This window comes from Pyxicephalus adspersus, chromosome 8, assembly GCF_032062135.1.
Source record: "Pyxicephalus adspersus chromosome 8, UCB_Pads_2.0, whole genome shotgun sequence".
Taxonomy (NCBI): domain Eukaryota; kingdom Metazoa; phylum Chordata; class Amphibia; order Anura; family Pyxicephalidae; genus Pyxicephalus; species Pyxicephalus adspersus.
This window is the reverse complement of record NC_092865.1, coordinates 50,560,889-50,586,398: the sequence shown is the minus strand read 5'-3', so window position 1 is coordinate 50,586,398 and position 25,510 is coordinate 50,560,889. Positions and strand designations below refer to the sequence as shown.

The 25,510-nt window shown below is 40.4% G+C and overlaps 1 protein-coding gene across 1 annotated transcript in view; it reads right to left on the bottom strand.

Annotated features, from left to right (window-relative positions):
* The window catches only part of EEFSEC (eukaryotic elongation factor, selenocysteine-tRNA specific), a 63,927-nt gene that overhangs the window by 34,184 nt on the left and 4,233 nt on the right, over nucleotides 1-25,510 (bottom strand). The window contains exons 2-3 of the mRNA XM_072421204.1: nucleotides 6,930-7,137; nucleotides 3,104-3,200 (exon numbers count right to left, since the gene is read on the bottom strand). Of these exons, the coding sequence (XP_072277305.1) occupies nucleotides 3,104-3,200; nucleotides 6,930-7,137 (305 nt within the window). The remainder of the gene's footprint in view (nucleotides 1-3,103; nucleotides 3,201-6,929; nucleotides 7,138-25,510) is intronic.

The following is a 25,510-nucleotide window of genomic DNA, read 5'->3' as shown; positions in this document are numbered from 1 at the left end:
TGTTGCCATAGGTATCCAGTAACCTATATAATTCTGTCGGCTTTCTAACCCCACCCCACCTATACTTTGTTCCAACTTTCTAGTGCCCAACCCCTTAGTATGTCCCATTTTTCTCCATCATCTTTGTATTATCCCCCAATTTCTCAGTGATCCAGTATTGTGACCTTACATTTCAGTAACCATCGGGCGGTTACTGAAAAGTGCCGGACAGTGCACAAAGCTAAAAAGGGCTGAAGGGGACCTTTAGGGACGTATCATTAGGAAAAATTATACTAAAAGCTGTGGATTTTAAAAAATATTAAAAATTTTCTTTTGGGTTATAATTTTGTAGATGATGATAACAACACAAAAAATGGAATCTGCTCTGCTTCCAATGGCAATTTCCAGAAAGACAAAAATCAACATTTCACAGACAGAAATGTTTTGGATATCTGCATATTAAACTGTATGAATTCTTTAAAAAGGCACATCATTGTATAAAGAAAGGCTATGTGTCAGATTTAGGCTTGATACACAGGAACAGTTGTCATTCTCTATGTGGAGTGCAGAACACCAGCCAGGGTGTAATTGGAAAGGTCGACGACCTTTGAATGCTCCCGGCCTCTCCTGGGGATCAATATAAAAAGACCACCAGGATTGTTTAATTTTAATGCGAAGCCACAAATAGCAACACCTTGGTGTGATTTAATAAGATAATGGGTTGTGCAGGGCAGACACACAATAAATAGATACATACATACTATAAGGGCAACAGTTTATGGACATCTGATCACACTTATATAAGCTTTGTGTAAGCCCTATGCTTGTCATTACTTGCAATTACTAATCAAATTGCTTTTGAAAGGATAATTAGGTTTTCAGTAAATATTTTTTAAGCAAAAATTATTTTTTTATGAAATCTATAGACGAATGTGTTTCATTTTTTTTTTACTAGTGAATCTCTTAGATTGTAGGCTCTTTTGGGCAAGGTCCTCCTCCTGTGCCTCTGTCTGTATCTGTCTGTTATATGCTACCCCTATTTAATGTACAGCGCTGTGTAATATGTTGGTGCTATATAAATCCTGTTTTTTTATATATTATTAATTGTTAGTGATATTAAAAGAAAAATAATTATAAATAAATGTTAATAGTGATATTTAAAAAAAAAAATATTTTACTGTACATAAAAAGCATGAACATTATTGTATATGCTATTCTGTTTAAAATGACAATAAAAAAAAGTTAGTTACAAGAATTGCTACAGAGCAAGAAGGACTGATCGGGGTTTAGTAGTTGTTGGGAAGTAGTTCAATACAAATAATAATGTAACAAACACAATAAAAGTAACTTTGTTTTAAGGTTTCTTTTAGTGATCTACATATGCCTGAAATAATAGATGCAAGTAAACTATTCATTGCATTTGCTCAATAATATACCGATTGATGCTGTGGCAATTTCACCTGCAGATAATCAGTTCTAAAACAAGTCTTGTTGGGTGTGCATCTTGTGTGTGGTGCCCAGTAGTAACAATAGATTGTAAGCTCTTCAGGGCAGGGTCCTCTCCTCTAGCGCTGCATAATATGTTGGGGCTATATAAATCCTGTTTATTATTATTATTATTATTATTATTATTATTATTAATAATAATAATTATTATTATTATTATAATAATAATAGAAAAGATTCAATGGGCCTAAATTATGTAAACTCTCCCAGGCTGGGGAGGATACACTTTCATCAGTGAAGCTGGGTAATGCAGCAAACCTGGAATTGATTTGGTCGAGGATTCAAAACACTTGCTAGCAAATAGTAGATTACTTTGAAGAAATCAATTCCAGGTTTGCTGGATCACCCAGCTTCACTGATGAAAGTGTATCCTATCCTGCCTTGAAAAGCTTTAATAAATAAGGTCCAATAAATGACATGCTGAGGTTTGAGTAAAGTCCTGAAGTAATGGTGTTCAGTAGAGTTGAGGTAAGGGCCCTGTGCAGAACATTCTAGTTTCTGGACACTGGTGATTATTTTTTTGAATGTCTTAGTTGTAGAATGCTGTAGACTTAAGAGTTCTCCTCACCGGGAACACCTGCTAGGGGTGGCAACATACTTTCAGCTATATGGGTAGGTGTAAAAGTTAGGTGTCCACAAAGTTATAGCCATATAGTGTATACAATATTAATTTTATAACTTTTTTTGTAGATTGTTTCCATATCTATGTTTGTCTATGATACTAGACTTTTTGATAATAATGCCCAGCGGTGCCTTTTCACTTAATGACTGTCTACAAGGGTCTGTATTTGCTGAACAGCCAAAAACTCTGTGTCCCTCCTCTGAAATGTTGGCCTGTATGTATGATTTTACCAACTTCTATTCACTTCCTAACCTCATCTCTCAGACACGTGGGGCTCTAATATATACAGCAGAGAGTCTGACATTCCTTGAAACGTTACATGGCGGAGAATCAATTACTGCTATTGAAACGCATGGACCAGGAAGCTTCTCCACCAGCAAATGTTTGAGGGAACGTCTGAGTCTCTGCTTTATAAATAGAGGATTGCAGCATCAAATACACCACCAATTGGGTCCAACTGGTGCATGTGCATACCAAATATTTCCAAAATAAGAAAAATATCAAAAATATTAAAAATCATAATAATATAATAAATTAAATTAATAAATAAGTATAGAAAATTATAAAGAAAAAATAAAGAAACACACAAAATAAGGTAAACTCCTAATTGGAAAGAAGTTCAGGAAAGGGGGGGGGGTGATGGCAATAGGTTAGGTTTTTAATTAGTGACGGTTATATTTCATGTTTTTAGTATCATACATATCATGTGATTGGTCACAACACTTGAAAGCAATTCAGTAGTGTATTCTTATCCTGGATTGTTTCTGACGCATTCACCCTTTGTGGCTTCCTCAGAGGATAATGGGATAAAACTGTTTTCCTGAATTTCTATCCAATTAGGAATTCAAAGAACTTTGTGCATTTCTAAATGTGTAGGGGTTGGCAAAAAAAAAAAAAAAACGTAGGTTATATAAATAACTAGGGGGGTAGGTAATGTATGGACTTAACCTATAGTCACAAAGAAAATATATACACTTAGGCAGTCTCTTTACTCACCTCCATAAGCTCGGATATTCCCTGAGCAGCTTCAGACTCCGAAGCTTCGGGTCCCCCTGGTTTAGCAGCAACAGAAATGATAGGAGAGCCATGGAATCTAAATGGACAAATATTCAATAAAGACGTTTATTTTCATAAGCTTATGCTAACCAAAAATAAATGTATAACATCAGATAGTTAAAAAAAAAAACAATATTCCTAGAAAGAATAGTAGTTAAAAGATTCAATCCCTATGTTCAGAAAAAAACAGTAAAGACAGTCACATATCACCTTGACTTTAATTTGATGATTTTGATCAACTTTGCAAATCACCATCACATCACTATTAGAAAAATCATCCATAAGAAATGCCATGTAGGCACCACGGGAGCTTAAAATGCTAAACATTTACAATAGAGGGTGCTTTAGCAATTTAAATGGCATTCACTTAACACACAGTGGACCTATCACCACAATTTTTACATTATACCAAAAGGGTGTATAACCCTTCTATACAAAGTAAAATGTGCTTGTTTTTTTCCATTAAATGCTTTTTTTAAAAAAATAAAAGAAGTCTAAGCCCCTCCCGTTCTGTATTTATCCCTGTGGCAGTAAAGAATGAATGGGAGCACAGAGCCCAATCAGGTATGTGCCGAAGGGGCTTTTCAGTCATTGAGAAAAAAAGATTGGCACTTTTTCACAAATACGTCACCCTTTGCCCCTGTGCAGTGTGAGATCGGGTGACGTGGGCAGAAAAAGCAGGAAGCCACGCCAAGCACTTCCATGCCAGGACACAGCTAGAAACCAGGGCAATGTGGGACTGAATCTTGGACAGTTCAGCAGGGGCCGATGGATCTGCGGAAGTAAAGGTAAGTGTGATTTTTTTTTTTATTATTTTAACTTTAGTTCCAATTTAATATTTACAGATCTTAATAGACCATTCTCCTCCCTTAAAGTGGAATTAAACCCATCCATATGCGCCAGTCCCTGTTCTTCTGCAGGTCCAGCCATCTTTCCCCTTTCCTCTTTCTGTATACTGATCTTTGGCCATTTTGATTGGCCAGGCTAGGAACGGGGCGGCAATTAGGCAGGTAAGAACAGATGACAAATTGGACATTGCCTGTCGCTTTCTGCAAAAACCACAAAGTCGGAAAAGTTCAAAGTGGAACTTTAGTTACACTTTAAGACCAAATCGTGAAAAGAATAGGATTGATATTAGAGAAACACTGGCTAGCATCAAAAGAGGTAATTCTGCATACAAAGGACACACACATGCAACATCAATAAAGGGCATGACCAGTGGATGAAGGGGGGGGGGGGGGGGGTTACAACCTTCTTATCTATTATTGTTTTTGGATCCAGGCATCTTATTGGCTCCACATGTGGATTTATCTGACAAAATGAACAGAGACGAGAGGGAGCCGTGTTGGGTGAGATGATGATTTGCTCTCAGCATGCGAATGTCGTCTCCAATGTCGGGTTCATTGTTATCATATAAAGGGACCTTAAGGCCTCTCTTATTAAATCGGTACAAGACTCGGTCATGCTGAAAGTGACCTAGTGATTTTTACCCACAATATAGGCCACCTATTTTAAACATTAAAAGGGTATTTCTTTAATGAAAGCCAAGTATCTGAATTTAATATCAGCTTCTAGCAATGCCCTGTACAGCAGAGCGCAGAGGGAAAAGCAGCACACAGAGCTAATCAGTCCATATGCTGACAAGAAACACCCTGATCGTAGGAGAAAGCAGCCTGACAGAGAAGCTCATCCCTGCGCTACTTCAATTCTTAGAGCCATTCCAGAGACACAGTGAGCCGCAGTGTTCTGCCATGGGCTCAACCACAGTCCCAGTCAGTCCAGTAAATGGGAGCAAATGGTGATCATTTAATCACAACATGGTTCCAGGAAGTGACAGAACACTTTTGGCTGTGCACTTGCTATTCCGTATTTGTACTGCGGCTGCAGCGGCTTTAAAATGTGGTTGATTTATTAAAGCTCTCCAGGGCTGGAGAGGATACTCTTTCATCAGTAAAGCTGGGTGATCCAACAAACCTGGAAAGGATCTTGTCCGGGACTGAAAACATTTACTAACAAATAGCAAATTAACTTTAAAAAAAAAAAACATTCCAGGTTTGCTGGATCACCCAGCTTGATTGACAAAAGTGTATCCTCTCCAGCCTTGGAGAGCTTTAATAAATCAGGCCCCACGAGTCTGAAAGGGTCTATACTGTCCAATCATAGGATGGGGGTGTATCCAGGATGTCCTGGGCTCAGAGGAAGTGGGATAAATGCTGGCCATTAACCTAAAGTGAAGCCTATATCTAGTGCAGAAAAAAGCACTGCAGAGGATATTTCTAGCTTCAGGGTAAGCATTCCAGAAAAAAAAGTTTTGTCAATTTGTCTTTTAATAGGCTATTTATTTAACTTGATAGTTTTAGGTCAAAGTGTCTCAAAGTGTCGTGAATGGAGGAGTGGCACTTCCTGTGTCCGGGCAGAACCAGAGCCTCCCCGTGTCATGGAGGGGTCTCGGCAAGCTTCAGCCTTTGCGATACATATTGAATTTTTAGCGTGAGCCTACAACAGTGACTTCCAGTGAGTGTAATCCGTTTGCCCACGGCTCTGATTGGGAACATTCATACGGAGAGTCAAAAGAGATTAACCACAAAGCTTGGGGAAATTCAATTACACTTAATCCAAACAGCAGAAAAACGAACATTGCGTGAAGAGGAACAATTGTTGAAACAGGTGTATTCATTTTAACAAATAATAACAAGCCGCTGAACGGACTCGGGGAAGAATGACTGGGGCTAGGTGATGCTGGGTGCTTCTACCAAAAAGACTTTCTCTTTTGAGGGACTGCCAAAAACTAATGTAGAGTTGAGATCGCTTTCTGCCACTGCAAACAAAGTCGTCTGTGCTATTGTAGGAAATTGTGCTGTGATGGAAGGAGATGAAATGCGGCCATTATGAAGGGTTTTTTTTTTTAAAGCTTATAATAAAACTGAACTCCAGCTTTCCCTTCAGTCCTACACAGTAATGCAGGCACCTCTCTTGGTCAACAATTGCTTACTATGATTTTATTGCACACTGTGAGCTTCTCGCAATGTTTATTAGAAACTGCAGCAAGTCAGATTCATGTCATCCCATTATAATTAGTTAATCTTCCAATGAGACACTTTAGGGATATCTACCACTTCCTGGTGTGTCTATTAGACTAACAAAGAGTGAACAAACCTTGACAATAAAATTCAATAATTTAGACACCAGCACACACCACTAGGTGACTGCTATAGAATAGGGAGGTGTTTGTGTATTCCTTACATTTTCTGACAGTGCTGATAGCTAATTTGGTGCCAAAATAATAATAAAAATAATAATACAAATTCTAACTAGTGAAAGCTAGGCTGCCTCTTTAGAGCTATCACTATGATGGACAATAATATTGTTTTTACATCTTATTGTGGTCTCAGATTTGGGGATTTCTCCAGGTTAGCAGCTAAAGCTATGTGCAGGCCTGTCCCATATTGCAAAACTGTTAAGTAGAGGACTGAAAGGTATACCATAGGCTACACCACCTCTGAGGTTAAAGCCCAAAATGCTTTGACTGCTGTTTCTTACTGCTATTACACATCCCTCACGAACACCTTTTCCAGATTTGGAATACCACCAGTTGGTCTCTTCAATATGACGTCACACCATTGCATTCTACAGGGTCCACGTCACCAGGCAATGATGTGGAGAACTGGAAAGGGCTCCTATCACATGGCTGGGGTTAAAACAGAAGACAGAGAATTCAGGGTCTCCTATTACTATGGATTTGGCCTTGTTTAAAAGATTCACATACTTTGTACTCTCCAGTGTCTTCTGCATTTTCTTGGTCATCTTGTCGATAGCCCCCTGCCTCTTGTTTTCTGGAAGCAAGTCGATTTTATTCAGGACCACCACCATCTTGTTGCAAGCAATCTGACCTATGACCAAGCACTCAGCTGACTGCGTCTGCATGCCCTTTGTCACATCAATGACCAGCATCATTAAATCGATAATCTGCGCACCTGCCCAGGGAGGGAAAATAAAAAGTTTTAAAGAAAGGGCTAAAGAAAGGGAGAGAATAAAAATGTCACGTGATGTAGAATAAAAATTCCTATATAAAGAAAATAGGTTTGGCTACTATCCTAGGTTTTTTGATGTACAATATATGTTATTGTGATGATTTTTAGGCTACAAAACCAAAATTACAGGGTCACTTTAGGCTCCCCAGTAAAAAAAAAGACTATGGAAAACAGAGGATTTACATATTCTTAACAGGCAATGAAAATGCTAAAACAAGTCATCACTATTTCATGTAGCTGCATCAACTGTGCAGTAAATCATTCTCATATGCTGGAAGAATTAACATCCGCTTGTTTTCCCCAATTTTCTCTTGCAGCACAAATTTAGGAGCCTGCTGAAATGCAACTTCAGATTGTGATCTTTAAAGTGATCTTTAAAATCTTTAACTGTGATACTTAAAGAGGAACTCCCACTTTTAGGTTTTAAGCATGATTAGGCGGGTCATTATTGCAAAAAGGGAATGGCAATGTTCAGGTTTCTGGTGTCAAAGCTGAGCTGCATGTGCACAGTGTCAGGTATGTTTGCCAGGCAAACCTGGAAATCCTGGCTTCCCTTGCGTGTGCTGGGATGAATTAATTTCTTAATGTTTGTGTGGTAGTTAGGTCATGGCACGGACAATTAAGAAGACCAAAGATCGCAGTAGCAGAAGGAAGGGAAGAAAGATGTCGGCACTGTGTGCTGGATCACAGATAGGTGAGTGGTGAGGATTTAGTTCTTCTTCTAAGGATGAATTCCTGCTCAGTTATTGCAGCTATTAAGGTCAGTGAGTGCTTGGGTAAAGCATAACCTTGCATAAGCAAGGTAAAGGGCAACTTTAAGATGTATATTCGTAGTACAGCTACTCTGAAAGTGAAAACATCTTGTACGGTTTTTATTCACTCAAGGCTCCAAATGTTCCCTTTTCCAAGCAAAAAGGAAATTATTCCTATTGTGTGCATTACATTCACCCAATAGCCGAGAACAGAATGTAGCAGCAACTTTTATCAGTCGTCTGAGGACAGACAGGGAGCTCGGCGACTATCATCTGTGTGACATCTGTGGCTATCCAAAAACTTTAGTATTTAGTAATTGAATAATTGATTTTAATTACTTTCGCCCTTTGAGGTACGTATTTTAACCGTGTGATCAAATAAAAAGAGTGTGCATATATATATATATATATATATATATATATATATATATATATATATATATATATATATATATATTTGTATTTTACTTGTATTTGATGCACCAAGTGATTCACCTTTGGTTTCACTTTTCACAGAGGCTTTTTCCCAATTTCTAGAGATCCATCACAGAGAATAAAATTCATGAGTCATGAGAAGATAAGGCTCTAGGAGTAGGATAGAGCAACGGCTTAAGGTCAGCCTTTAACTGCTGACCACACAGATAACCATAATACACATCCCATTCACTGACCTGCTTAAAGCATCCAAAACCATTTCCCTCGCTGACAGCAGCACTGGCGGGATTAAAGAAAATGAAACCTTTTCAGGAGCAGAAAAAGTGGAGGACATCGCTACAAAGGGCGCTTCTTTGTTTCTCTTGTAGCAGGTGAAAAACAGCTTTTTAGAGGATTACATATGGTATCCCAGAAAATCAAAAATTTAATTACCTGAAATTCAGTATGTCTAAAGTTAGACATTGGTTTGGAAAACCCTTTATTTCATGTTAAAGTTTCACAAAAGTAGGTCCGGAATAGTGGGACGGTGTTACAACCCGGAACGATGGCACAATGATACTGGAGATCTGGAACATGGTGGTACACAAGGGCCCTGGAGTCCCTGGCCAATGGAAAATGAGTGCCAAAGGTACCCATGGGTATCCTACATTGGTGGATTGAGTCTTTAACAAATGGAACACACAAACTCTTTGGGATTCTAGGCCAATGCCATTAAATGCATGATCGTCGCCTAGCTGTCCAGCAGCTAGGGTTACCCGGCAATCTAGGCTTCCCTTGCATGTGTCGGGACATCATCCCAACCCGGGAAATCAGGATGGCGGGAGATCTCAAAGAGAGAAGATAACAGAGCCCCTGAAAGAACAGGGACAGGTGACTATCGATGGGTTTTGTTCCACTTATGGGTGGTCATAGACATCTTAGCATAAAAACATTTGCCATGGAGAACACTATAGTAATGTAATGATGGTGGGTTGGTACATCCCTAATCTGACTCTCCGCATCAATGGCACAACCTAAATCTTCTCTGGCCTTATCGATCACCAAACTGCTCTGATTGAAAGATTGTTCCCTCACATCCCATCAGAGTGGTCAACAATGGAGGAACATTATATCAAAAACAACAACACGGGTGAATGCATTACAGATACAGCAAAAGATCCATATAAAAGGTAACAGCTATTGGTCATAATCGAGGCCACATTTAAATTTAAATTATATGTAAGTCAGCAGGGAGGACTGGCCAGTACGCAGTAGCCAAAGGAAGCAGTGCTTGGTTTTTCCTCTAACATAGTACTACCATTGTTTCAGATAAACAACCACAAGTTCTAAGGTAAATAATCCATTTCAGGGAGATGTCCACCTGGTTGTGCACCTACTTGGCCACTCTATATTCAGGTTACATTAGGCAAGAAGAATAACCCTCCCTGCACACTTTGATAAATGAGGCTGACCAGGTAAATAGCAGATTACTATACAATGCACTGCCAAGCATGAACCTACACACTACGTCCAAAACTGCCCGGGTCATGTCAACCACTTATTAACAGTACACGGCTGTTAATTTCTACAGCAAAACAAACTTCAAACTGAGAAACCTCCACTGATTGAAAGCAGAGGTCTGGTGAAACGTAGCCCCGGTTCTGTTATTCCTTACTAACCATCCATCACTACCAGCCTTGAAATAAGATAATCCTCTTGATCGAAGTGGAATTGGGAACAGACCACGCTCTGCTAATGATGCCCTGGCAGAGATGCAGGTTTGTAATGGTTTAGAAAACTGGGGGGAAAAAAAACACAAACGGAGATCCGCAGATAATACTTCTGTTGTTCAGATAATTCTAACGCTGTTCTCTAATTTTCTGAGCTTTTGTGGCACTTCCCTTACAAGGCACGGAGCTGCAAATCAATGCGGGTTATGAGGCTTAGTTATGGTTCATTGAAGCACAAGTCACAGTTTAAGTTTTATTATGAAAAACCAACAAGAGCCAAAAGTAAGACACAATGGAAGGCAATTTCTGTTCGGCAACAGAGCAGCAAAGAATAATCAACAGAACAACCAAATGTAAAATATTGTCTGTAACAATGGGCAGCAAAGTCATTATTATTGTTTCAAGGATTATATTAAAATCAGTTGTGTATTTGAAGCATCACTAGAGTCAAAAACATACGTATATGTTTTATGTCTTATTAAAATATTCCTTGTTTTTAAATCACATTCAAATAGTCCCTACAAATACCTGTGCATATATTTTGCAGAGAACTGCCTGTGGCTACAATTCATGCTCTTTTGTCTTCATTTGTAGCCACTCACTGTGCTGTAAAGAGCTGAGACTACACGTGTGACCATGTAAACATGTAGACCAGTAGCCTCTTAACGGATTGAAGCAAAAGTAAAGCTGTGCAACTCACCTATCTGCATTCCATTGCAGGAAGCCACCATCTCTCTTATTTTCTTTTTCCTAGAGACAGTCTTTGACCATCTTGTTTGGCCATGCCTGATTGCTGTAAATCCCACACAATAATTCATTCATGCCTGGCACATGCAAGAGAAGCAAGAATTGCTGGGTTTCCTTGGCAATCAAAGCTTACAGTGGGCATGCACCATGCTCAGCTTTGTCACCTGAAACCTGAAATGATCAGGCATTATTGCAGAAGGGACATCACCTGCCCTTTTATACAATATTGACCTGTTTGATCATGCATTTGTAAAAGTTGAACTCCTGCCTGACCTTCCTGGCAAATCTGGTCTGAACCATACAGTTTGTTTGGTTAAAGCTTTATAAGCTTGGGTGAAGAGCGCACACACATCTGAAAACTTGAGAACACAAGAAGAGTCAATTAAAAGTTCAATTTGCATTGCAATTCAAGGTTTGCATATTCTCTCTGCACCACTTCGCCCTTGCTAAATGCCTGCTAATAGTTGATAGAAAAAGTGCCCAAGGTTGTAGATGACGAGAGGGAGATATGATTAAAGTTCATACTGGATGACAGCGATGGTACCCTTCATAGAGGGAACAAATGTAGCCAACCCAGGGAAGAAAGGTCAAAACTTACCTCTTCTGCTAAAAATTAAAATAACTCAAGAACCTTTATCATTAGCATAAACATGGTTGCCAAGCCTTAATATATGCCAAAACCAATGATTCAAAGAAAGAGAGGCGACGAAAGGCTTTTTGTGGCAACGACAAATTGTTTACTTTAAAAAGTACAGGTTAGCAAACTAGGCTAAACATAACTAAGCTAATGATTGAACAAACAAGTATAAAACAACTCAAAATTCAATCAAGTAAGCAATACAGATCCAAAGGATACACAGGAAGCTTTGGGAAAACTAGGCAAGGCGTTTCACCGTATGGCTTCATCAGGGGAGGGTTACCTGTTGACTAGATATATAACACAATATAAGAGATAGATATAACCATGAAATCTTCTTAAACCCATACAATAGACACATATGAACTTAATGGGTGCAGATCATAACATATGTTGAACGGCTTGTGAAGAGACGTTTAAAAACTACAGGCTAAAATAAAGATCACAGAATGCCAAAATTTCGGAATTAATAATATTGTACATGCTAGTGATAAAATATGAAAAAAAGTAAAAAAAAAAAAAAAAACTATACGAGTCAAAGGTACTGAAATGGTTACTAAACGGCTCTTCATAAGCTGTTCAACATTTGTCATGATCTGCAACCATGATAATGTTTATATGTATGGATTTAAATGTGTCTATTGTATGGTTTGAAGAAGTTTTCATGGGAATTTATATATATATATATATATATATATATATATATATATATATATATATATATATATCTTATATTGTGTTATAGGTCTAATCAATTTCTACCCGCCCCCGAGGAAGCCATTCAGTAAAGCGCATCGGAAAATATCACGTACTTAATTGAATTTTGAGTTGTTTTATACTTGTTTGTTTAATCAGTAGCTCCATTATGTTTAGCATAGTTTGCGAACGTGCACTTTTTACTACAAAAAGCCTTTTGTCTTTTCTCTTTCTTTCATTTACTGGTTTTATCTTTTCTGGTATCTACATCACCATCAACAATGACCGTTGGTGCCTGCTGCAAGCTCCTCCACCACTACAGGACATAGGAGTTAGCAGAATAAACTTTTTGGGAAATTGAAACCTTTTTCCAATACCGCAAAAGTCAATGCCATGGCAGCAATAATTGCTATATTTTCTTTGCATTTCGGATACAGAATGCAATGCAATGCATATAATGCAGTGACCTCCACCTCCTGTTGCTTTTTGGAATACTTTAAAACTTGTGATGACCATCCTGAGCTCACTTCCCTATTAAACCACATCCAAGCACCTCCCCTCCCCTTCTTGCTACCCATCATTGCACACAAGAGACACGCCCACCGAAAGCCTGATTTCAGCTAATTTACCACAATTATGCACAATGCAGAATCTATTTATTTTTTCAATTTCCATTCTCTTCCTTTGAAAATAAAAAGACCAGATAGAGCAGTGCTCAGATGTGAAAACATCAAACTGTTGATTTGAATTAAGCATTGCATAATATGTCAGCACTATGTAAATGAAGACAATATATAAAGCAATTCTATTTGTGGTGGATGCTTGGAAAGCTTTTAATTTAATTTTCTGTATAACAAAAAAAATATTAATAAGAATAATTTCACTTCAAACGGGAAAGCAGACTTCAAAAATAGAAAAGCATTAATCAATTTTTACACAATTTGCATTAATTATTCACTTAGCAGCTCCAAAATGTAGAATGAATGCTGCTGCCAATGTATTATGCAAGTTACGCAAGCAAAGATATCTTGGTCTCCCTTCCTCAGATTGGGTGGCTTCAATTAAATGATCAGCATAAACCAGCAAAAGTTGTCTTGTTGTCAAGATCTGTAGATGTGAAATCCTGTCCAATCTTTAAGCCCATGACGCCCTGCATTCTTAGTACTGTCTTCAGTCTTAAGGGTGTCACTCGGGCCAGAAGACCAAGGATATCTTGTGGTGGAAAAGAAGTAATGTGGGGACTGTATGCCAACATCTGATTTTCTCTCATGAAGGATGAAGGGATCTTTGCTCAGATCTTCCAAGATTGATATTTCAGCAGCAAAAATATCAAAAATATGCAGTTTTTGTGTTGACAAATTGTTGTTCCTGGCAGTTGCAACCTCCTGTTGCAACCTTCTACCATGTGACTTGATACAAAATTTCAATCTAATCCAACAACTCTCATCCTTGTAACAGCTGTGGATGCCTGACCTTTGTTTGCTGGTGCCTGCACAGTTTGTGAGCCAACACCACTAAGCTGAGACAGCAGCATGGCCCCGGAGATCATTACATCCGCTTTATTGGTGGCATTCAAACCAACACTGTAGGGGCAACAATATTCCAACTGACCACTAATGTATGGGCCTGGACACCCAATGAATTGGTTTTAGCAATGGTTCCTCCAGACCTGGGATTTATGTTAGGGGTTTTACTCAGAATGGTTGGTCTAATCACTTGGGGATAAGAGACTTAAGAAACGCTTCTTCCCGAGTTTCCTTCTCCCCCAGTCAAAAGATCAATGTTTCTCAACCTTTTTAACATGGGGGAACCCCTGAAATAATTTTCAGGTCTTGGTATAATTGCTATCTTTACAGCTCACAGTATATTAGTGTGGTAGTCAGTAGGAAGAATGCCTCTTACATTGCTGGTCTTTGGGAAAGCTGCCACCCTTACAGATCACCAAAGAGATCATTGGTGTCAGAGGTAACTGACCTGAGGGTCACAAACTGCTCAAGGAACCCCTAGCAACCTCTAGAGGAACCCTGGTTGAGAAACTGAATTAGACCAACCTGACACTTTCTGAGCCTAGGCATTAGCCATTGGACCGGAGTGTAAGGGTTTGATCAGACTGGCACCGAGGTTGCAGTGCAGTTAGGAGCATCATTCAATCCACTTTCTTTGAGCCCAGGTTGTCATGCACCCGCCCCCCCGCAGTGACTGGACAGTGAATGAGAAGCACAGCAATAGGCTCACATCTTTTTAGTCGTCTTCTTCTTTCTTCTATCAGCACTTAAAAAAATTGACTTCTATAAGGCTTCCTCATCTCATTCCAGCTCTGCCATCCAGGGGCTGCAAAAGGATGATACCAGGTCCAAATCATTACTTGTAATGCCTGGTATTCATGGCACAGTGCTGCACTCTTTTGGGCCTTCTTCATAAGACAGAAATTCAACTTTAAATCTGCAGCTTTCATTAAAACAATTTTTTGTCATGTAGCTACTTGCCGAGGCACTTCCAGTGCTACCTAGAGACCACACTCCTCCTGTCCCTTCCAACTGGATACCTGTGTTGCCACCCCATTGGCTTTTGATGGAGACAGTGGCTGTTTTAACACACCTATGGCAGGCATGGTTCACTGTTTTCACCATAAGAAAACCTGCCCTATGTAATGCCATGCAGCCATCCTGGGAAGCAACTCTAAAATCTGTAAAAAGATTTAAAAAAGGTGAAAAGGGCACACGTTGTCTTGTGAAATGTGCAGCTATTCTGATAAATGTTGTCCTGATAAATGTTGTTTGCACTCATTTTCCAGCATTCTCAACAGGCAACAAAATGTAAAGCATTGGGGGGGTGCAGGGTTTGGGACATCGAATGTAAAACCAGATTAAAGTCAGCAGTAGACACAGCTGAGTGTTTTCTTAATAACTGAAAACATGAGTGAGACCTGAATGTGCTCATTGTTAAACGGGACGGGCTGCAAGCAGACAGGACAGGCTGGCGACATGGCTGCCTCACAATGCAACACAAAGCTTGGCCCCGTGCTGGGGAGACGGATTTCCAGTGGGAAAAGCCACCAAGAAACAAATAATATCAGTCTGTGAATTCCTAATGCACTCCTGAAAACACTGACATTACTGACACTGGCATTTATATGATCTGCCGCAGCCCAAAGCATGTAAGTGCTGGCAATTCTGCAGCCTCCTTTCACATGACTGCATTCTCTGCAACCTCCCCCTTATGATTCAGTGGTTCTTCTCCATAGCATGTCACAGATGTCGAGGGGCAGGGCAAAATCCTGGCATGATTTTGCTTGACTTTGAAAGTTTGCTCTGTGCAGAGAAGAGGACAACCAGGAGGTACCCCTGCTGTAGGGACTACAACAGTCCTCACTTGGAGCTGGTTGTACATGGCACGATGGATCACTAATGACACCATGGGATATATTTTCACCTGAATCAATCAAAGAGGATTCTTTCCAGCTGGATGCTTGATAACTGCAAAAAAAAAGTCCTATAGTCCTTTTATATGATGCTCATCCGAGTTCTCCCCAGCTCCTTTTAGCTGGGCGCACCACCCGGGACTTTTCAGTAACCCCCCTGGCTATTTTTGGGTTGTTAATGAAAAGGTGGGGCACAATACAGGGGCTGCCACTAGCCTACATTTTCTCGCCACCCATCTTAAAAATAATTCTGAGGCGAATACTGCTCACATTGTTGTATCTATGAATGAGAAGTGTTGTTACTTTGGAACAAGTGTAGGGAGTAACATGTGACCACAAGTAAACCAATCGCATGATAGAGGTGCCTACATACACAGCACATTGTGTGTTCTGACTTGCCTAAAACATTAAAACCCACACAGGGATCTGTCATCCTGCAGTTGATCAGGGCAGGAAAAAAGGTAAGTACTGACTGCTCATGGTCCCTGTTTTAAAGAGAACCTGTAACCTAGTGTAGCCAATGCATAGGTTCACTTTAAGTCCACAATGAATGCGATGAAGCGCTGCAGGTAATCAATGCATTCTCCTGCCCAGTAATCACTCTCCAGGTCAGAGCAAAGGAATTCCCCACTGTCACCTCCACCTTTGATGATCAGCTTCTCAAACTGAGAGAGGAAGCAATTACCATCACTGGCAATTTAGAAGCTTCTGAGGTTTCAGCAGCGGCCCATGCACAGGAGTCAGGCTTCAAGTGAACCCTTCAGACATTTTCAACTTTTTTAGTACCTGGAGTGCTTGCTGGTTCTTTTACAAAAGCAAAAAAAGCCTGCTGTCCTTCCCTATGATCCTGGTTTCACCTAAAAAGGGAGTAACCTTAAAAAAAAAAAAAAAACAATTCTAACTAGCTGAAGCAAAGCCCAATGCAACCGAAATCTCCCTGTCCCAGTGCCCCTTTATGGACCTTTTCAATGGCTGAATGGGACTTTATCTTAAATCCTTTTCATAGTGCCTCTGCCACAAGTACAAAAATTGTGTGCAGTGCATTGTATGCCTGCTGTCATTTTTCATCATCATAGATTTTTGTATTTGCAGCAGATGCATTAGAAGCATTTTAGTTCTGAATTGAGATCAGTGCTCAACCCAGAAGTTATTTCAAGGCGGGTGGGAAGAAATTGTAGGTGGGTGGCAGCCCCTGTATTGTGACTAAACTCTTTAGTAACCACTCAAAAACAGCCGGGTGGGTGCTGAAAAGTGCCGGGTGGTGAGCCCAGCTAAAAGGGCCTGGGGAGAACCCTGGAGATGATATTAGAACTTCTCTCTTTTTCTTTGTCTCTCAGAGGCTTCTTCTGAAAAAGTATCCCATGCCGAAATGTAATTGCCAATCTTGGTGTTTACATCTCTAATCTGAGCCCTAGATATGAACCCTCCTTCAGCGTTGGGGACAGTCACCTCTGGCCGGGGTCGTAAAAACTGAAACAAGCTCTAATGTTCAGGGCCTGGTCCAAGGCATTCTTTATTTGGCAGCCTTGTCATCACAAGGCAGCTGTCTGGGCTCCAATACAACAGTTCAAGGCAGCCCTGGCACCTTTTACTGATTTGGACGCTAACTGGTGACAGGTTTGTAATGTCAGTAGGGAGCGGTATTTGTATACAATGAACCGTGGCCGTGGTTTAACACGACACAAGGTCAGTTGCTGGCTGTGACCCCCCCCCCAAGCCTGAGCATTCCAGGTATGCTACATCCCTGGGGAACACTGCCCCCTACTGCTCAGAGAAGAACACTGACTTATTCATTGGATTTCAGCCTAGAAATTACAAGCCTAGAAGACAAGCACCTTTTTTTTTTAAAAAAAAATTGAAATTGTCGTTTTCCAAAGTGTTGTTTTTAAGTAAAAAATAAAGTTCAAATGGCAATTATCTATATAATCTATCCCTTTAGTGTTCCTGATATTAGGAAAATATATATTATTCTTCATATTACTTTGCAAGCATCGCTGCTGCACTGAGATGACTGTGAGCTGCAAGCTGATGATGGAGTTGGAGAAAACATTTATAATCTGTAAATGTAACAGCTGCTGGTGTGTGTGTCTTGGCTACCCATTACATGCCAAGGATTTTGACACTTTTCTTTTTAAAAAGACAATTTGTGAAAGGATTCAGTTGCTAAAAATGCAATGAATTTTTAATGCAGGTAAAAAGGGTAGCTGTATTTGCCTTCATATCCTCCTCCTGGGATCCCCTGTGCAGGATCAGAGAGTATAGTTAAAAGGTGAGCAAGCACTAGAAGGCAATAAAGCTTTTGGCACACTGTGCCTATATTGGTCCCATTGACAGGAGAGGAGATACCAGCATGAGCTTAGGCATGGCCTTATAACATTGGTCATAGTTCACTGTCCAATCAGGGAGCAGGAAGTGAGTGTGGACCTGCTAGGAATGGATCCAGGGACTGGCTATGCTTCCTGGCATATGAAATCAGAAGTCTGACTCTAATATAAGACAGCCTGATGAAGAGGATTCTTGGGGGACCATAGCGGAGAAGTAGAAAAGTCTGTTCCTTTATCAAGGAGACCCTTGCTCTTTGTATGGGAGAAATAACCTCTCTACTGGGTCAGAACTATTGCTCTACAATCAGCAGAGAACCTGAGCTTTGCCGATTACAAGGTTTTAGGTCTGCCTCAGTTGAAGAGCAGCTGGACCTCAGCAAAGAGACCACTGCTTTCAAACAGAGCGCAAAGGTAACACTCTGCTGTCACTTGAAGACTGGCATTTCTACTCTTATGCTGTGGCTACTTTATATACTAATAAGATATTCAACACTTTATTGTTTTAAAGCATCTGGAACATATTTAGCAAATTGAAATTGCTGGTCCAACTGTGACAGCTTGACGCTAAAGTTCCAGTTCTAAGAAGTAAGATGACAGAAGAATTCAGATTCAGATTTGGTCAGTTGTGACCAAAGTTCCACTTGATCAGGCCAGTCAATATTTCAGAAAGGGACCGGCGATATCCCACCTGCAATAATCTCTCCTACCGGCCTGATAACTTCGGGTTTCTGGCAAAAAGCTGAGCTGTGCATGAGCAGCGTCAGCTTTGGTTGTCAAAATACCCAGCAATTTCAGCTTCCTCAGTGTGCACAGGGTATGATTGAACTTGTACAGGACTTGCCTCACCTTGGTCCAACCAATCAAAATAGCAAAAGATTGTCTAAGGAAGAGAAGAAGGAAAAAGATGGCGGTGCCCTGCAAGGAATGGGCACAGATGAGTAACGCTATGTACACACGTCAGATGAATTTCATTTGATACGAACACTCAGGCAAGAATCCGAGATGTGCACATCAGTCGCCCAACGTCATTCATGAGTCTGTCCTGACTGATCCATGAACGACTGACTGTGAACAACCGTAATACAAGGAAATAAAGAAGAGCACAATAGAGTGCCACCCGTTCTCCCCTCTTTATAGAATAGAACTACACTGTGTGCATGGCGCTCGTTTATCTATCATTCTTTTTTCTACTGAAAACAATCACAAAATATTATTTACAGCAACAAATATTGAACGATATTAGGTACATTCCCTAATATGGGTTTCAACTGGACTCTCTGGTATTCCACTAATTCGACTCTCTCCTCTACAATCTATTATGAATGCTGCAGCCAGACTCATCAATCCTTCCCACCGCTCCTCTTCTGCTGCCTCTCTTTGCAGTTCTCTTTATTGGTTTCCATTTCACCTTAGAATCCAATTCAGGCTCCTGTGCTTTGCCTTCAAATCCCTCCACAGATCTTGCCCAACTTACTTTTCTGACCTGATAGAAAAAAATACTCCCCTAGTCGCTCTCTTCACTCTTCCAATGATCTACTAATGACTTCCTCACTCATAACCTCATCACACACACGGCTCCAAGACTTTTCTAGAGCTGCCCCAACTCTCTGGAATGGTCTTCCTCATCCTATTCAGCTTGCTCGTACTTTCTGCTCATTTAAAAGAGCCCCCAAAACCCATCATTTCACACTTACGTCTTCTTCTGTCTCCTAAACCCTCACTTCTTCCTACCATTCTATATCCGCCCTCCTATTGTGTGTTACTCACCCCCACCTCCTAGATTGTAGGCTTTTCGGGGCAGGGTCCTCTCCTCCTCCTGTGTTACTGTCTGTATATGTCTGTCATTTGCAACCCCTATTAAATGTACAGCGCCGCATAATATGTTGGTGCTAATAAATAGTGTATAATATTAGTAATGGTTGCGCTTTGACTTTGTTCTCCACGCTTACACAAACAGATTGTGAATTTCTTTACCGGAACCATTTCTGCGGATTTCAGAATTGGCTCCTCGGTGACCTCACAAACTACAACATCTTTCCAAAGCTCAATACTTCTCTCTTCCTAATGCGGCCTAGTCCTGAACTCTTCTAATGAGGCCACTGATCGCTTGATCTGAAGGTTCGCTCGTCTTTACCCCGATCATTGCGTCACCCAGCTCAGTACAGAACACACAGATGCACCGGCTGCATTGGCTTCCCCTTAATCTCGTCTCCCTCGAGCGCTCACATGAGTTCAAAAAACACTGACGGTTATCGGGCAGAAAACAACGTTCAGCTTTTGGAGATTTTCGATGGAAAGTGGAAACAGATCCGTCTGGTGAATACGACGCAGGGGAATCATTTGGGGACAGCGGGTATCGACTTGAGGCCTTTTCAATTATTCCAGGAATTCCAATCTCCAGATTTCATTGACCCTTTCACTGCCTTGATAGAGATATTAAAAAGGGCAAAAGTTTAGCTTGTATGTGCAAGGCAAGAGCTGGAATAACATCAGCGCTTCTGCAGGTGCCGCTTGCTTAGTGGAATCCTGGAAGTATGGATTACATAAATATAACAGAGACAGATGTGTCTAGAAAAAAATATGTGCTCCGTGTATTTATTCTACAAGAGTGTATCTAACCCCAAAACTAAAAATGTAACGTGTTTAGTGTAGCTAAAATGTGCTGGCTGCATTTGTTTTCTTTTTTCAGGCTCCATTTTCACTTGGTGATCCTGCCTTGGGGTGAATTATTAAAGCTCTCCAAGGCTGGAGAGGATACACTTTTATCAGTGAAGCTGAGTGATCCAGCAAACCTGGAATGGATTTTTTCAAAGTAATGTGCTAGCAAATGTTTTGAATCCTGGACCAGATCCATTCCAGGTTTGCTGGATCACCCAGCTTCACTGATGAAAGTGTATCTTCTCCAGCCTTGGAGAGCTTTAAAAAATAGGCCCATTGTAATATAACTACTGAGCAACAACCTCAGTCTGCCTATTCCTGATGTAGACATTCTAACTTCCTCTCATCCCTTTCTGGCTGAAACCTGCAGTTCTGCTGGTTCACCAAACACATGACAAATGTCTATGGTGTCACCTTTTCTTTAATTTGCATCAACCTGATGCCATCTCATAGATTAAATTGGGAACTTTAGCTCAGGCCTGCTATGAGTGCATTGTACCAGTGTTGTGCATATGGTTGTTTGTTCATTGATATTCTGTACCTGCTGAAAATGGCCTTTGACAATAAAACCAATGCAGCCATCAAATTGAAGGACTGGTCTGCTTTAAAATGTGTGCCCTTGGGTTTAAATTTACCGATTCTGATTTGCTCCAAGAAAATCTTAGGGCTTGGTTCAGACTAGCGGCGGGTATAAGCAGCTTGTATATCTTCCTAAACAACCAGCGCTTGCACGTTTGACACCAGGTGGGGCTGGCACATGCAGCGTCTTACCCAAGGAAGCAATTAAGGGGCGTGAGAAAGAGGAAACTGCATTGCAAGTTCACTGCAAGTCTGTGAACAGCCTTATGACCCATTTAGACCCTCAGTGTTAAACCACGCGACTGACAGCTCCCGGGCACAGAGCTGTTGTGTGGATGGGGGAGGCAACTTGTACTGCAGGAAACAAGATTTGCATGCAACGCAGATTTTCAGGACACAATAGCGTGGCAAAGGCAGCATGTTGCTGCGTCCTGACCGCCCCTATTCACTTGAGTTGGAAGTTGGAAGCACCATTCGGCCCACCACGGGTCTTAAATGGCTTCAACAAATCAGAAGCTAGAATGTTACCCATTGAAAGTGAATTCACCTAAATGTGAGGTAAACTTCTGCTGGTCAGGCTTCCTTTCCCTTTATAAAGTCATCTACTGTATGTAATGTATGTAAAAAAAAAAAAAAAAAACTAATCTGCAAGGGATAAAGTCAGTCTGTGGAATGCGGAGCATCTTATGATGGATTGGAGAGTCTTCTCATGTTATTTCACCTGCTTTGCACTCCATGGGAATTTACTAAAAGGACAAGGATGTCACACCCAGGGATGTAGAAGATGGAGGTAAAGTAAGTACAGCCCTAGTTTTACCTTTTACTGGTACATTTTACCCAAACATATAGAAGAGCTGCATTATTCTGCACCATTTATATCTGCTTGGAGTTATTAATAATAAAAACAGTATTTTTTTATTAATATATTATGCAGAGCTGTACATTTAATAGGGGTTGCAAATGACAGACAAATACAAAGAGTGACACAGAAGGAAAAGAGGACCCTGCCCAAAAGAGCTTACAATCTAATAGGTGGTGAAGCAGCATGCAATAGGAGGGGAGATATGAAATGGTGGGTGAGCAGTGAGGATTCGTTTTGAGTGCTCTTTTAAAGGAACAGAAAGTAGGAGAAAGCTGATTAGGAGGAATACCATTTCAGAGAGTCGGAGCAGCTCTAGAAAAGTCTTAGAGCCGTGTGTGTGATGAGGTTATGAGTGAGGACGTCATTAGTGGGTCATTGGAGGAGCAAAAGGAGCAGATAAGGCAGTATTCTTCTATCAGGTCAGAAAGGTAAGTGGGACAAGAACTTTGGAGAGATTTGAAGGCAAAGCACAGCCTTCAAACCGTAAGTGACAGCTGAGCCCTCCTGCCGCACTGTGCCATAAGTGAAACAATCTTGTACATCCAATGATATTTGTATGTTGACTCTCTGCGGGGGGGAAAAAAACGTTAACCAGAAACATTCAGAGGCCTGCTCCCTAATCACAGCGTTGCGAAGCCACACTCGGCACAGCTACACAGATCGTGTTGCATTTCCTCAAATGGTACGTACAATAGNNNNGCCGAGAGATAGATAGTGGCTGAGAGATAGAATAATCCTAAATTACCCCAACCCCCCCCCCCCCCCCCCCGAATGCCCCAAAATCTGCTCTCAATCAGGAAATGCGGAGACCCAAAATCTCTGAAACACCTTGGCTCTCAGGTAAGGGAAATTAGTTGATTTTCTTCAGAAAAAAAATATTCTGATCTGGTCTATAAAATATCTTTTCTTTAGTTCTTTCATACTTTTTACACATCCCAAAGCGATGCAGCCAATGCGTTTAAAGATTTAAACCCAATCACTAAAACCTGCCCTGAGAAATGCCATGCATCTAACTATGGACTGCATGTAGACCAAGCTTTCTCAACTTCTTAGAATTGGGGAAACCCTTAAAAAAATGTTCAGCCCCCCCCCTCTCCTATAATTACTATATCCACAGCACAATAATGTGGTGGTCAGTGGGAAGAATTCCTCTTACATTGCTGGCCATTGGGAAGAATGTCACCCTTTCAGATAGCCAAAAAGATCATTGATGTCACCTAAACTGACCTGAGAGGTACAAACTGCTCATTGAATGGGAAACCCTCAGCAACCTCTGGAGGAATATGTTTCACATTATTCATAGGGTCCACTTCCTCCTCGGTGAGTGGTCCTCGGTATGGGACACCTCAGTAAGGACACCAGTCCTCTGTGAGTGAAGGGTGTCCTGGGCCTGCTCTTAAGGGGGGTTCAGCACCCTCAACTTACAGAGCAATTATGTTCATGCTTTGGTGCCCCACACCAAGGTCTGCCCACTGCTGGAAAACAATTGAGAGTGGAAGTGGACCCAGTGCATGATATATTTGGCATTAATACATGTGGAAGGATCTGTATAATAATAAAAATAATATGCAAGGTTCCCCCCACCCCTTTTTTGCCAAGTACACCACCCAGCACTTTTCGGTAACCCCCAGGCTGTTTTTGGGTGGTTACTGAATAGCTGGGTCACAATACAGGGGCTGCCACCCTCCTAAGGATTCTTCCCACCCAGTTCAAAAGAATTCCTCGGGAGAATACTGATATGGTATATGATATGATGAATCTAATGAAGTCACTACAATTGTGCATAGTTGCGATGGATTTTTTCCCAGGAAGCAGAAGAAATAGCTGCGAAACGCGTCGGGCAACCAATGGGTGTTTGATGACTAAAATGACTTCACAATATATTAAATGCCAACGTTGTGTTGTTTATAAATTGGTTTGGAATAAATATGTTTTTATAAAAAATGTATATCCTTGATTAAGGTGTCTTAATAGTCCCAACTACAAGAGTGTCCACCTTTGGAAAAACAAAACTGTATAATAAAATAAACATAGGGACCTTTAGGGGTAGAGGGGAGGCATTTTGGGGGGGAATCAAAGTTTGGCTTCAAATTGTCCAAATAATGTCCTAAATAAAATAAACAGAAAAAAGAAGGGCAGTTGAGACATTATGTTTACTTATACAATGTAAAAGGGGATAATTCATAAGAATTAGGTGCAAAAAGTCATTACACAGAGTAATGCTACTACGTTAAAATATAAATTCATAACAGGATATGCAATCGAAAACAGGTGTCATCTCCGTTCCCGAAACGTTTCGCCAATAGGCTTCTCAGGGGAGGTAGAGACATACAACATAAACCAATAAACATAACATAATAAGGTGTCAGTTACAATAGAATTTAAAATGCAAAAAATATAAAGGTAGAAAAAAAAATCATTACATCTTGATTATAACTTTGACATTATATTATTCTTATAATAATTTTTTAACGCAGTAGCGTTACTCTGTCTAGTGCCTTCATGCAACTAATTCTTATGATTTATCCCCTTTTAAATGGTATAAGTAAAAGTTATGTTTTAACTGCTTCTAAAGCCTTTCTTCTACTTTCTATTTATTTTATTTTCTATACCTACCTAGGGCTGACAATATTTATTCTGTATGTATACACTCGGAAAATCAGTTACAATTATTTTATGTTTTAAATATTGTCCTGTACCTTCTGGGTTGAGGGATGCCGGGAAGAAAAAAAGTACCGCAGGGGACCGCAGCAGACAGAAGGTTAGTATTGGACCCCAACCTTTTTATGTCTTGCTGGGGGTTGGTGGAAAATGAAATGAGGGTCAAACTCATTTGTTTTGTGCATATCGATACCTCTTTCCTCCAGCTTAGACTGAGACTCTGCCATTCTCTGCATATCCAACATCTCTGGTCTAATACCCAGATTAATAATACAAGAACCCACTTTCCAGGACCATTTATCAGACTGACCAATCTCAACCAATTGTTTACATTCATCTTCCACTCCAATATACACACAAATAGGACTCTGAAGTTAACCGCTATCTCTCAGAACTTCAACTTAGTCTCTACCCTCCCCTGAGGAAGCCATATGGGGAAACACGTCGGCTTCAGAGACAACCCTATGCTTTGAAAATATTCTGAGATGATTGTATAATTTTGACACCTCATATCTGTGTTATGCCGTATCTTTATGATGATTTTTAGCTCAGTTGAGCTCTGTAAAACTTAGAATGTTCCAAACATTTACTCAGTAAACGATTGAATTTTCCATAAAAAAGCCGTTCTTTCTCCTTTTTCATTTTACATGTCATATTGATGCCAAGCATATTTGTGGAAATGGTAATATTCCTTAAATGATATCAGAAATGAAAAAAAAACCCACAGAGGATCAGCTATAGCAAACATTGTATCTTAAAAGAAAAAAGTAATTTCTGAGAGAGACAGGAGAGCCCAGACATCCGGCCTACAGGCAAACATGACTTGTGCACAACA